At 51.2% G+C, this 13,868-nt stretch overlaps 6 protein-coding genes across 6 annotated transcripts; 5 read left to right on the plus strand and 1 right to left on the minus strand.

The window, feature by feature from the left end:
• Window positions 1–2,950: 2,950 nt before the first annotated feature.
• Window positions 2,951–5,563, plus strand: Z520_01914 (uncharacterized protein; the record flags this gene model as incomplete). The annotated part of the gene is made up of 1 exon (XM_016772428.1): window positions 2,951–5,563. One exon carries the CDS (start codon window positions 2,951–2,953, stop codon window positions 5,561–5,563), a length of 2,613 nt encoding a protein of 870 aa, XP_016635898.1.
• Window positions 5,564–7,062: 1,499 nt separating this feature from the next.
• On the plus strand, window positions 7,063–9,003 carry Z520_01915 (uncharacterized protein; the record flags this gene model as incomplete). The annotated part of the gene is made up of 1 exon (XM_016772429.1): window positions 7,063–9,003. The coding sequence occupies one exon, from the start codon at window positions 7,063–7,065 to the stop codon at window positions 9,001–9,003; it is 1,941 nt and encodes a 646-aa protein (XP_016635899.1).
• A 333-nt stretch (window positions 9,004–9,336) lies between these two features.
• On the minus strand, window positions 9,337–10,164 carry Z520_01916 (uncharacterized protein; the record flags this gene model as incomplete). The annotated part of the gene is made up of 4 exons (XM_016772430.1): window positions 9,337–9,345; window positions 9,419–9,549; window positions 9,644–10,019; window positions 10,075–10,164. The coding sequence occupies 4 exons, from the start codon at window positions 10,162–10,164 to the stop codon at window positions 9,337–9,339; spliced, it is 606 nt and encodes a 201-aa protein (XP_016635900.1).
• Window positions 10,165–10,771: 607 nt separating this feature from the next.
• Window positions 10,772–11,317, plus strand: Z520_01917 (uncharacterized protein; the record flags this gene model as incomplete). The annotated part of the gene is made up of 1 exon (XM_016772431.1): window positions 10,772–11,317. The coding sequence occupies one exon, from the start codon at window positions 10,772–10,774 to the stop codon at window positions 11,315–11,317; it is 546 nt and encodes a 181-aa protein (XP_016635901.1).
• Window positions 11,318–12,146: 829 nt separating this feature from the next.
• Z520_01918 (uncharacterized protein) lies at window positions 12,147–12,836 on the plus strand (the record flags this gene model as incomplete). The annotated part of the gene is made up of 1 exon (XM_016772432.1): window positions 12,147–12,836. The coding sequence occupies one exon, from the start codon at window positions 12,147–12,149 to the stop codon at window positions 12,834–12,836; it is 690 nt and encodes a 229-aa protein (XP_016635902.1).
• Window positions 12,837–12,929: 93 nt separating this feature from the next.
• On the plus strand, window positions 12,930–13,859 carry Z520_01919 (uncharacterized protein; the record flags this gene model as incomplete). The annotated part of the gene is made up of 1 exon (XM_016772433.1): window positions 12,930–13,859. One exon carries the CDS (start codon window positions 12,930–12,932, stop codon window positions 13,857–13,859), a length of 930 nt encoding a protein of 309 aa, XP_016635903.1.
• Between the last annotated feature and the right edge of the window lie 9 nt (window positions 13,860–13,868).

A 13,868-nucleotide genomic window follows, 5' to 3' on the forward strand; every position in this document is an offset into this window, starting at 1 on the left:
GGGGGGGGTGCGTTGATCTCGATGATGAAGGTTGCCAGATGCACGGTGCCTTGTGTCAACGACCTGGAGCGGTAGGATGTGGTAGGATGTTGGGTATTGTGGTGCTGTTTTAGTGGTGCGTGTACAGAGAATTATCTTCTTTGTGTCACGTCCGAGTCTTTCTAGCCAAGTATAGATGCAGGGTGCGAAGTCGGCTCAACAGAGGTGGCAGTGGTAGTGGTGGTGGCGGCAACAAACTTCCAGGCGGCTCTCTCCTCCCTTCTCTAGGTGCTCGGTGCCACCCAGGTGCCACCCAGGTGCTTGCTCTCTGAGTCTCTGGGAGCGGAGAGGGCTCTTCATCACCTACCCGCTCCCTGCTAATTACTAGGTACTACTACTAACTGCTGCCCGGCTTGTGCCCACTGCCCAACACCTCGCCTTCTCCATATTTTTCTCCTCCGCCCAAATTTTCTGTGCGACCATGACGTTGAATATCGTAATGTTCATGGACTTCCCCGTGCAGGACTGGCCACTCAGAGCGAATACAGCGTGCGCCCACTTCGGAAGCGTCGAATGTGGTTCTCCCCATTCCGCCATTCAAAATATCCATGGATCTCTGTTTCATTCCGAACTCAACTCCTGCCAATTTTGCAATGCTCTCATCACGCTGTCTGCTATAGCTGCATGTCCTCCACACCGCGCATTTCTCAAGGAGCCTATCTTAACCCTTGACCCGATCGCTCCAGGGGCTCGCGGCGCTTTCTTTCAACATGATTTCCTTGCCCACTTCGTTGTGACCAATCCTTGAGCGCCGTCGTTGCACGTTTTGCTCTCATGCATAACCCGCTATGACTGCCGGACAGCGGAACATGCTCTCCGTCTCCCCCCATCGACGCTTCATCCACCATCTTGAAGCCACGTCGACCGATCCGATACGATGCACATTCTCAACTCACCCTGGAAGCTCGAGGGTCTGGGGCAGTAGGCTCCGCTATCCTCGAATCCGCGTCCCGAACCAGACCATCCAGTCCCTCAAGCTTCGAGCAATACTCCGCTGTGGGCCTGCTCCTCCGGGAAAGACTCGAATACGAGGTACGCAGTAGGTAAGCCCTATAAGACACAGAGAGGCAGAACAGTCTGCCAGACTATTCACCATTGACATTCCAGAGATGTCGCATGTGGCGTTAAAAGAAGTCTGTTGTAAGACGTTGCCTACCTGCTATTAAGTGGCAAACATCTGCAATCATGCTTTTCTCTTTCAACCTCACGTCAAGATGATCAACCAATAAAGCGATCCGAGGTGTTCCGTGCCGTGTCTAATGTACGTGTCTGCGCAAGTCTCAGCATTGACGGCCAGACTCCTGACTTGGGGACCCTACACTTGCATTACCGAAAGACGAGACAAAAGCGTCATGTACAAAAAGTCTTCGGCCCATCTGGGCTTCTCTCGACTCCCTCAATTTCTCCGAATTCTTGGAGTCACTGGCTCTGGGGGGTACCTTGAATGTCCGCAGTCCACGCATTCGTCAAGGAGCCGTTGTCGCAGGTAGCGATGCCATTCGGAAGATCAAGGTCCAATGCGACGTCAAGAACTCTACGAAGCCCTTTGCGCTGGAGTTTGGGGTTCTCCTCCGGCCTCCTACCCAGCAGACAGCCCCTACGTTCATTTCTCCACAATCTCTTGAAAGCCCCCTTCTAGTTACCTCAGGTGGACCAGCGTAAGTCTTAATGTCGAACTTCTTGACGTGACGAGCGGTGAGTCCAAGCGAAAGCACCGTGATTGCCGACTTTCACTGGGTAGAGGCAACGTTCGAATTATAGCGATTGTCTGCTCTCAACCCCGCACATCTCGATAACCCTGACGTCTGCCGGCTTATTTTCCGGCAGGCCCTCCGTGTCTTCGGGGAGCTTTAGATCAAGGCAGTGAACAAGCGAGAACGTTGCGCTCGCAGAAGAAGCATAACGCAACTTACAGCTCAAGCAGGAGAATGCTCCGCGGATTGCGGTAAGCTTGTCCAGTGTGTCAAGTATCGAAATTCGCAGGCCATTGTGATTAGTCGCAATTTGCGCCTCGATTTTGTTGGCTGACACGGGCACCACAGATCACAACGTCAAGCTGAAGCACGTCTGGCCATCTCAGTAGCCCTTAAGCTGCCTCTTTGAGTGACGTGAGGTTGGAAAGCTCCATGCGAAGGTCTCGGGACTTTGCCATCAGTCTGGGTTTCCGGACTAGTCAATGATAGTCTCAACTGTGGATCTTGTTCCGACCCGTGAAGATCAGTAAAGTCCAACAGCGAGCTGTCAATACTTCTGCTGTGATTTCGCCTACTCTCCCAGTCCTGTAGGAGATATTAACCCAATGGCATGCTGCACTATTTGGTGGAACTATTGATACTGCTATTTGCAAGAAGCTGAATGTGACACTATTTTGTTTTATGGTTTTATTATGCGATCACACCGCACTGCCACGACAACTCAGATGACTTCAAGATCGGTGCATTACGCCCTGTTTACTAGTTGCATGCCCTCAGAATTCTTTTTCCTCTTGAAAACTTTCTTGCAAGGCCGCGGCTGTAATCCTGGTCACGAACTTTGCACAGTAGGGATAGTCTACCTGTAAGGCTGAGATTCCGAGCCTGGGGCAAAGCCAATCAGCAGCCTTGGCCCTCGCTACTGGATTTCGAACTGTACGAGGTAGTTGTTGCTCTTGCCGAACATGTAATATACCGATGGACCATATGTCTAGCGAAATCGAAACTCGCCGTTCTGACAGATGAAGCTAACCAGCCACACACCAAGACACGTAGAAGGGTTGGCTCCGGACGAGGTTAAACCACGTCACGTGCTCACGCGCGTCATGTCGCGTCTGCGGAAATGCGCGCTTTGACCACTGCCAACTTCCGCGATCCACGAACCACTTGTTGTCGCTTACCAAACATTCCATGGAGACCTGGACGACGATATTGCGGCAATGCCTCTCGAGATAGCAGATTCGGACGCCGAGTCAGACTTCGATTCGCCCGTCAAGAGACCTGCGGCTCACGAGCCTGGAAAAGAGAATCCCCTCCCTACTCTGGCCTCAGCTCCACCCATCGTTCGCGATGAATATCTAGATCCAACTCAAAAGCTTTCATCCTCTGTCTCACTCCATCTCAGTGACTTCAATCAGCTTGATGGCTCTACGGACATTACCGTTGCTAGAATAGCCGACCTGCAAACCACCACACTCTTTGGAGAAATTCTATCGGGAATGACAGCTAAGAAGAGAGCCCATAGTGCTTTACAAGACAGTATTGGTGATTCACTACATGAGGAACCCAGCGGGGACCCAAAAGTGAAGAGATCAAAAACGTATGGGGCAGGATCCAAGTCTCGCACTCAAGATGACAATTTGTTTGCACCGCCTCCAGAATGCGCTCTTGGAACCCGGGATCCAGAGCCTACCGATCAGGACAGGGACGCAGCTGATCACACAGCGTCAGACATACGTCCTATGTCCGATGATCTGAACATGCCGCTCTTGACCGACACAAGCAACCAAACTGGGGTGATTCCGCTCCTCGAACGATCCTTGGCTGACTCGTCCCACTGCATGACCACATCAATGGCCTCGATGGGAAAGTACCAATCTATTAATATAGACTTCCGGGGCGCCGGTCAGGGGCTGGACGTCAATACAAATCCATTCGGATCGCTGAGTCAAGTCTCCCTCAGAGAAGAACACAACCAAGCGAGGCCCGAAAACCCCACGGATTTGGTCGAGGTTAATGAAGCACAATCGACTCATGTTGGTGGAAATCAGCACATGGTTTCTTTCCATGAGCCGTGGCAAGACCATTCGTTGCAAGTCTCATCACAGTCGTCACCACCGAGGTCTCAGGCTGTTGATCCCGCTCGAATCATGCGCAAAGAGGGAGCGCCGTTCTACGCCGACAGACCCAGTCACTTCCAAATACCTGAGATCGTAAGCGATATGCCTGATCCAGCCAACGCGACGGGAAACGTCGCAATGAGCATGGAGAAGGCATCAGCTCCCAGAAAACGTGGACGTAAAGCGAAGAATTCTAGGCTTTCTTCCAAATCGCCTGCTCCTAGTGTGGATAACGATCCGGACGATACGGCCTTCTCGGTTCTAGCGAACTCGACCAGAGCTCGACGAGGAACACTAGAGTCGTTGTCTCAAGCGTCCCAGATCTCTGCGAAGGATCCTCCCAGCAAGAAGCGAAAGAGAGGAAAATCAACTCAGATTGATGAAGAAGAACCCGCAGGGGATGCTCCGGAATCGTTCGGCTGGGACCACCCGACAGGAGACCTGAACCTAAGCGAGGAAGCCGTGATCGGGCTGCCAAAAGAAGCGTATAAGCCGCGCCCCAGTCGGTCTCGCTCAAAAGCATTTGTGGAAAACGAGACAGAACAACAAACTGCTGAATTTTCGCTTGTCACACAACCGACAAGCGAGCTCAACCTCAGTGATGAAGCGGTGATTGGATTACCAAAAGAAGCTTATAAGCCCCGCCCCAGCCGCGCGCGATCAAAGAAGTTTATTGACGAGGACGAAACTCTTCTGGCTCCACTGGCAGCCGATGATGAACATCGCACCCCAGCGAAAAGCAATAGCAACATCGGCATAGAGCAAGAAACCCCTACCATAACTGCGGCAAAGTCTAGCACAAAGAAAGGTAGGAAGAGTAAAGTGAAGCGTGCCAAGACCTCTGCGGCGGCTTTGCTCAAGAAAGCAGATCCAATGTTGAGCGATGGTGAAGAAGATGTTGTTTGGATGGACTCGAAGCCTGCGCCAGTGAAGCTGGACCTGCCGCCTGACTTGAAAGCACTGAAAAAAGAATCTGATGCCCCGAAGAGCGAGGAAGAGGATGAACACAGACAAAAGATCGATCAGGTCAAAAGTGGTAAGAGCAGCAATATCAGCATCGAGATTCCCAACCATCCAGAGGTTAAGAACCCTGTCGTGGAACCTAAGAAGCGAGGCAGGAAGCCCAAGAAAACGGGACCTCAGCAACAGGAGCAAAAGGCTCATGAAGAAAGGGGAGAAGAACGAGAATCACATTCAAAAGCTCGCTCACCGCTAGTTGAGAAGTCAACGAACCTACTCACCGGCACAAACAAGAGTCTGACCGAGAAAGACTTGACACAGGCGCCGACTGTCTCACCGATCACATCTCCCGAACCAGAGGCTGAGCCACGAGCGCCGGCGGAAGAGAACGATGCGGTATCTGGCGCAGGCAATAGAAATGAGCCGATCACCACACCAGCAAGGCCGAAGCCTGCTGCACCACCCTCGTCTGCAGAAAAAGGTCCGACAAAGCACTCCCCCATCAACCCACCGAGTCTGAGCAGTTCCGGCCGGAAAGTAATCTACCGAGTCGGTCTGTCTCGCCGGCAAAATATTCCAAGCCTCCTGAGGAAGGTGGACAGAGATAAGCCACCGCCAAAGAATGTGGTGAGGAAGGAGAAGGAAAGCAAGAAGAAGAAAGATGCAGATGCAGATTATGAGGGGGAGGATGGGGCTGCAAGGCCAGGGGAGATGAGAGGACCAGACGGAATGCTGATTGAGTGGGAGTTCTAGCCAAAAGGATAGGGGGCTTCTAAAATGGCGTTGCTGGTCCTTCGGCCTTACGTTACTTTTCTTAGCGGGTTCCAAACTGACGACGACTATGTTGTTATGATGATGAGATTCCCTCCGTGCCATGGCTGACCATATGATTCGCAAACGCGACATGCCTGAGTAAAAGCATGGAAGCGCGTGCGTTAGCCACGCGGTCTGACTGAAGGTTGGGAAGAGGCACTGCCGCTACACATGAGTACTCTGTGCAGTATTACTGTTAATCCGTACCTTTCCATTGCGAATGTCGATAGAAGGTGGCCCTTGAACAGATAGATTCCGCTGCTTCCATTGCTCTACAACCCGTTCTTTCACGCCTGGCTTGCGCAAGTAGCTACAGTACTACCACAGCACGCCTCGGCCGACTGCCAGTTTTCCCGCATATCTTGCCTAGATACGCCATCATCTCAGAATCCATGTCACCATATGCCAAGCGGAAGAGGCTTCTGGTTGGCTTCACCTTAAGAAAAGCTCGTGATGAGCGCGTTCACAGCGTTTCTTCATAGACGTACCATGTAGTTGGATGGTGGGTCGGGCCGTCGACATCCGTTGTCCCGTTCGAGCTATGCGCGAACCACCCGGCAAGGGAGGCCGGACACCAAGGGCTACAGTATGAGACGCCACGGGCTGGACAACTCTGAGGCGGCCAGTGAGTGAGGTCCGACAGCCAGATGGGAGCGCAATCAAACGGGCGTCAAAAGGGCATGGTAGCGGTGTCGAGCATTTCCTATGACAAGGGGGTGGGATTTTGGATATTTTATATACAAAGCCACTGTGATCCACACACTTCTCGAAGGTCGATCATCAAGTCCGCAGCGTGGCCTGTCAATGATATTCCCACATCCAGCATGAAACGAAGGCCCAAAGGATGTGGATGGTCATTTCCTTTCTGCTAGTGATTCCTCTTGCCTGGCTTTGTGCTGTACAAGTACATTTTTAGATCACTTGACGCCCTCTGGTAGTGAACACACAGCCTTATAACCGCAGAGTGGCAGCTTCATGTTATGTATAATGACGTTGTCTGAGCCCCGATAACTTGACTGTTGTGCTGCCACTGGCGCCTGCGTGCGCCTTGCCACACCATCGACTTGCAGCCGCTGGGTGTAGTTGGCTTAGTCACCAGGAAACGAAGCCACCACCTGGATGTCACCCACCACCGTGCCTATCTTTCCCAACGCCTTGCATTGATTCTCCTTCGTTCTCTTATGCCGCTCTTCTCATCGTGTGGGCATAAAAACAAACTACGGTTCAGAGCGCCCTGTGACTTCGCCAGGCATCGGCCTCAGAGTCCACCCTCAGCCTCACCAGCCTTGATCAGGCTGCAACGTCACACTCGAAGTTCATCCCTTGCAGTGATAACCTTGTGACAGATATCGCAGACTCCATCAATTGGCAACCCCTCGATATCAAAGGCTCTCTCCTCTCCGACAGGCTAGAGAACTACCAGTCTGTCCACATCACCAATGGAAACGGAAACCGTACACAAAAGACCCAATGGTGTCTACAAATGGGAGCCCCTCAACCTTCGGAAGAACGAGTTCCGAATCCTTCAGCTGCATGGGGTTGTTCAGGAGGAAGAAGGAGAGTTACTGAGCATTTCCCTACAAAACGTACCCATGAGTGGACATCCTCCATATAACGCGCTATCCTACACTTGGGGAGACTTGTCACATCAAAAGAAGATCCTGCTTGGCGGATTCCCACATTGGATCACCCGAAACCTCCATGAAGCGCTATGTGTGCTTCTGAATCGCGGAGTTCACAGCCTTTGGGTCGATGCCCTGTGTATCGACCAGAATGACCCAGATGAGAAATCGGCTCAAGTGGGACGCATGGCCACCATTTTCCAGGAAGCCGAGACAGTGGACGTCTGGCTCGGATCTGCAACCCCGGAATCCGATAACCTGCTAGATTTCATGAGGAATGTAGACCACTCGATGCTGGAGCAGCAGTTCTGGGCGCAATCTTTCTTGGCTCCTGGAAACGGGAGGCCTTCAAGTGGGAAAACCACTTATATTTTCGATCAAGTCTTCACAAATATTTTGGAGCGCCCTTACTGGAAGAGACTCTGGGTTGCGCAAGAAATCGCCATGGCATCCAATATCAGAGTGAGCTGCGGTCCCGAATATCTAGACGGCTCCGTCTTCGAATTGCTCTTCTCGCAAAATGTGTGGGCGAAGGTTGAGCCTACAGCCTTTACTGAATGGAGGGGGTATTGCTATAACTTATTCGAGCATATGGTTAATCTCTGGGACATTCGAGCAAAACGCCGAAGCCGCCAGCCAATCGATCTACTGAGCCTGATGTTCCAACTACGGAAAAGTCAGACAACTGAGTTGGTCGACAGAGTTTATGCGATAAGTGGCTTAGCTTTCGACCACAGAACGTTTATTGCCGAACCCGACTACAATCTACACCCGGAAAAGCTCTGTGCGCTCATGACACAGCGGTTCATCAGAACGACTGGTTCTTTGGACATACTCTTGTTAAACTGTGTTATTGGATCAAAACCATGGATTTGCCGTCTGCTCGAGTTCGACCGCTTGTGGGATAATGAATGTGATAAATTACGTTTTATATTCCACTATCTCAATGAGAAACAACACATACCTCGGTGCGGGATTCTAGGAAGCCTTTGGCAGACCACGAAATGTGTTCCCACAGACGGGTCCACGGTCATACTGGAAGAAGCGTCTATTAAAGTGCTAGGTTTGCGCCTTGGAAGTTGCAGCTCAGCAGCCAGTATAGCTGACCCAGATGCTGAGCATGGTGATGACCCACCTTCTGATGTTTCTCGCGATATTGAATTGTTTGACTCATTAGGGCGAATATTGTTGATCCATAGCTCTTTTTACAGCAATGGCGACTTGTTGCAACAAGTCACCAATGCATTGTTTAAGAGCATGTCAATTGAAGCCAATGCGGACAGGATTTCCTTCGATGTCAACGTTAAGGTTCAAGAGAACCGCACGGTTCGAATATCCAAAGTGCCGAGCGTGCATACGTCACTGCAACAACTGCTAGTGCGCGTCATTGCAGTCGCGGAATCCAAAGCTGGAGGCCCGCTTCTCGACTTGCCCGTGGCTACTATACACGACGCAATTGAATCGGTGCGGACCGTACTTGCCGATTTCAATGAAGCTGTGGCGATCAATTCAAAGCATGTCGGCTTCAAATCCAGGGGATGGTACTACACGCTCAACAGTTCCGACGAGGCCTGGCTGTTGTCGGGCTTGTCATGGCCTGTCTTTTTGAGACGTGTCGAGATCGGTTATAAAATACTGGGGTTTGGGATTGTCGACTCGGTTCAGGTTGGCGGGAAACTGTGCCGGGTGATGGATGGGGAGGCGTGGCGAACGGCGACCCAGGACGATCTTGAATGGGTTACCTTTGTTGAAACTTGAGCCTGAGTGGTAGGTGAAGGCGTGGTCAATGAATGAATTGTCTATGTGTACACGTCGACCATCCGTATAATGTGGGTTGCACATGTTCTCCGGAACCCTTCTGTCTCGCTAAGCTGGCGGGCCTGGAATAGGTGTATCGTATATGAACAGAGGCGCTCTTCGCCGCCGACTGCATTGTCAACCGTATCGAACAGCGAGATCCCTCAGGTCTCCTAGCATCCTGGCCACGGAGAAGAGTAAGCTTTTGGATATTTGCAAGAGAGACTAGTATCTGAGATTTCTCACTGTTCTCTCAAAGTCTCATTCTCGGGGAATAAGGCAGAGACGTGTGTATTAAATCTTCTGTTTCCCTATTTGTTAGTATGGATGAATGAAAAGAAAACATGTCCTTGGAGAGCCATGACTGCTCACTCACGCACAACTTGTAGAGATCCAGCCGCCCTTGGTAATCTTCCTGAGGCAGAGATATTTGCACATAAGAGCGATACGCCATCAAGTACGGGGCGCCAAATCTGTTGCAAGTTGGCATCCATTGGCCAAATTCGTCTGTTTTTCGGTGTTAGCTTGTGTTTTAGACAATGGTATTGTCGTAGAGGCAGGCCCGGAGGGACTTTTGACACTTCGAGCTCGCTTGACATACATTCGTTGTGGCCGTAGAAGCAACACGCATCAAAGACCAATGGGTAACCTGTATCGGCATCGACCCCTGAATTGGCATACCAGAGATCCCCGTGCACCAGGGAAGGTTTGACAGATCTGTCTTCACTCTCAGGCGGTCGAAGCAATCGAGGAATCGCCTTTTCGATCAGGGTCGGAGTCAAGGTGTCCAAATAGGGATCCGGTGCTCTGACTTTCAATCCCGGTCGAGTGCCCACAACATGCTCTTCGTAAAGTATGTCTCCCAACTGTCCTCCCAGTCGTTCAACTGCGGTAGGTTGCCACTGTAGGTTGTGATGTGAAATCTGAAATTGCCATTCGGAGACTTTGCTGCTCTTTGTACAGTTGGGGCAGTCGTGCTGAAAACTTCTCGAGGTCAATCATGTCATCTATCATCTCTCGACATTTACAGACGAAGAAGTGTGTGTCTGGACTGCTCTGATATGAGCCCCAGACAGCTGACTCTGGTATGAAGTCTGCTTGGAGGATGTAGGTGATTCTCATCGACTCGGACTTTGCCATGTATCATGTTTTGGCCTCTATCATGGGAGAGGACCTTGATAAGGGAGCATTTTCCTGGAAGCCCATCCGCAAGAACGATGCCAATACGCGCAGTATCTGCCCAGAAGCTCAGCCCATGCCCCTCAACGCAGAGAATGCAACAACCTTCGACGAGCTCCGCAAGGACAGTCGGGACGACATCGGTATAGTATTCGTCCCTCGACTCCCTCGACATTCAGGTTCTTCTCTCTCATCAAGATTCCCGACGCCAAGGACTCTTTTTCTGGACACTGTGTCCGTAGACCTGTGAAGTTATAAGGGAGCGCAGTATTATTACCTAGATTTATCTCACAAGGTACTAAGGACATAGGTAGCGAGTATGTAATGCTCTTCGTGGCTAGGTAGTGAGCTCCATTGGGCCATTGGGCGGGGCGGCCCGGCGTCTTGTTTTCACCTGGTCCGCGATGATCAACGCTTCACTTTCACCTCAATCGTTCGCCTTTGAAGCAGCAATCGATTGACAGACCGAAAGAACACGGGTTCCCACCTCTTCTTTATTTCGTCAAAACCCGTTCCCCTTTGTTCAGCATTTACTACCAGATCACTGATCATGGCCGAAGAAATGCCTCACCCTACCATCAAGGTAGGCAATCATGAGGCTTACATGGAATATGCTCTCGAGAAGGCACGACTCTCACCTCCAGCACCTACAAAATTCTGTGTCGGAGCGGCCCTTGTCGACGGCGACAGTGGTGAGATTCTGTCGACAGGTTACTCATTGGAATTGCCCGATGATAGACCAGGAGACCCTGGCTCGACACACTCTGAACACTGCTGCCTCATCAAAGTCGCCGAGCGACACAACGTCCCAGATGATCAGGTCGGCAAAGTATTACCCGAGAACACGGTTCTTTACACGACCATGGAACCATGCAACGAGCGGCTGAGCGGCAATCGAACTTGCGTGGAGAGAATCCTCGCGCTCAAAGACAAGATCAAACTGGTCTATGTGGGCATCACAGAACCTGGAACATTCATCGGTGTCAATGAAGGCAGAAAGCGGCTTGAAGAGGCGGGTGTCGAGGTCAGACAAGTTGAGAATCAAGAGCTTCGAGACCGGATATTCAAAGCCTCTACGGCAGGACATGATCAATAGGACATGGTGAGCGCAATGGAGGAAACAACTTCACACCATGCTCATGCCTACTTGAGGGCACGAGGGGGTCAGGGTGCCATCCTCTCGGCTGAGGCAGGCCCAGGGGAGGGTAGGCGCCACGGATGAAAAGCGCTTATGGCGGGACAGGTCGGCGAAAGGCGAAATATCCAAAGAAAATATTTCCTGGATACAGAATTGCGTCGGCGCTTGAAGGTGTGTGAAATGGTGGATTTACAAGACCCCCATAATGACTGGCAGCTGCACCGGGATTGGTGAAGCTAGCGGCATTCTCGTATACGAGGGACTCAGGAGCACTTTAGGGGCGCCAAAAGCACCCAGCGAAGTAGGCCCTGAAGCCTCTCGTCAATAAACCTTCGGCTAGGCTCGTGGGCGCAGCTAGGTGCAGCTTGGCGCCCATTGCCATGTGGCACCAAACCTAAACATCTCATCTTCCTGAGGCTTGGCCACCAATCCAACTACCTTTGAAACATGCTGTGCTCCACGTCTCCAGAAGCGCCTGCCTTTTCCCGCATCGGAACCCATTCCGAATGTCTCACCACCATCATGAGAAGTTTCAGCCTCACTCCCTGCTCTATCCTGCTCTGTGTAACCTTCGCTTCTCGCACGGCACTGTCACCAAGCTGAGCTGGGTCTCCTTGGAAAAGCAAGCGATGGGGCTTTCTTTTTATCCAGAATGCGTCATGGATCTGATCGTGATCTAGGGTTCAAACTTGTGTGCACAAGATGGTAGGCTCCATCCTGCTCTCCGACTTTGTCCTTGGCCGATCTGACCATCTTTCTGAAGTCAAGCAGACTATTTCGCCACAAGATGGACGAACCTGCTGCCAACCTCGTCGTTCCCGAAAGAAATCGCTCTTCCGAGGGTTCCTCGCATCCAAGCTCAATTAACGACAATGACGTCCTTGATGAGAAAGGACCCCTCGGCCTCACCTTGCTCTATACACCCTCTGAGCCTCTGATTGACTTGATCTTCGTCCATGGCCTCGGCGGTGGCTCAAGAAAGACATGGAGCCTTAGACCTTCAATCGCACAGAATTACTGGCCAAAAGAGTGGCTTCCCAAAGACGCCGCCTTCAAAAATGTCCGCATTCACAGCTTCGGGTACAACTCGGACTATGTCCAAAACAGAAATGATAGCTGGACCATACACCGTTTTGGTCAATCCCTGCTGGCAGACTTGGGATCCTCGCCGTTTCTCGGCCAAGCAGACACGCCGCTGATCATGGTCGGGCACAGCATGGGAGGCTTGGTGATAAAGAGCGCTTATATGCTAGCCAAACACGACACGACTCTCGAACCTCTAACAACTAGGTTCCGAGCGATGTATTTCCTTGCAACACCGCATCAAGGCTCCGATTGGGCAAAGGTCCTAGATCGCATGTTAAGTGCCTTCTCTCTCTCGCCCGGCTTTGTGGAGGAACTGAAGAGAGGCTCTGCAGCACTCCAGTCTATCAATGAAGAATTCCGCCACTACTTTGATAATTTTGAGTTGTTTTAATTCTACGAGTTGCAACCAATGAAACACCTTGGATCTAGGGTGGTTGAACCTGAGTCTGGAGTTCTCAATTTGCCGGGCGAAATCCAAACCCCAATGGCCGCCGATCATCGATCGATCTGCAAATTCGAAGCCACAACGAACGAGAATTATGTGAGACTTCGGAATTCACTTGCCACGACAGTCGCAAAAACAGTGAATGAATGGGTGAAACGAAAGAAAGCACAACGGAAGCGCGAGCTAAACGATCTGAACGAGTACTTGCGCATACCTCACCAGCCAGAAGATGACCTTGAGCTTGTGCAAGGCTCTAGGCTCTCTGGGACCTGCGAATGGATTGTACAGAAAGAGAGCTACTTGGCGTGGAGAGATCTTGCCGCAAACGCACCAACCATTCTCTGGATAAATGGAAAACCTGCCACGGGCAAGTCTGTTCTTGCCGGCTATATCATCACACAACTGCAACAGCGGAAATTAGACTGCAGCTACTATTTCTTCAAACATGGCGAAAAATCGAAGTCCCGTCTCATCAATTGTCTCCGGTCACTTGCCTTACAAATGGGCCGCCAAAATGAGCAAGTTCGACGCATATTAAGTGATTTGCGCAAAGAAAGTGCCCAGCTTGACTCCGTGAGTGAACGCGGTATTTGGCGCGAAATATTTGTCTCCGCAATTTTCAGGAACAACAAGGATCTCCATTACTGGGTCATCGACGGCTTAGACGAATGCGAAAGTTCTGAGGTTTTCATCGAGTCCTTCCTTGGCAAGCTCGATCCTGCCACAAATCTGAGAGTTCTCATCACGGCTCGGGATATGCCTAAGATCAAGGCAGCGTTTCTGGGCCTCGGTGGTCACAGATCCTGTGAACTGCCAATTTCAACGCCCGATACTCTCCAGGATATCAAAACCGTCATCAACGAAAAGTCGAATTCTCTAACGGTCAAAGATGATGAACTTCGAGCTGCGTTACTGGAGAAGGTGCTTGAAAAGTCTCAAGGCTCTTCCTGTGGACTCTCTTGGTCTTAGAAGAACTTG

Source organism: Fonsecaea multimorphosa (genome assembly GCF_000836435.1).
Source record: "Fonsecaea multimorphosa CBS 102226 unplaced genomic scaffold supercont1.3, whole genome shotgun sequence".
Taxonomy (NCBI): Eukaryota; Fungi; Ascomycota; class Eurotiomycetes; order Chaetothyriales; family Herpotrichiellaceae; genus Fonsecaea; species Fonsecaea multimorphosa.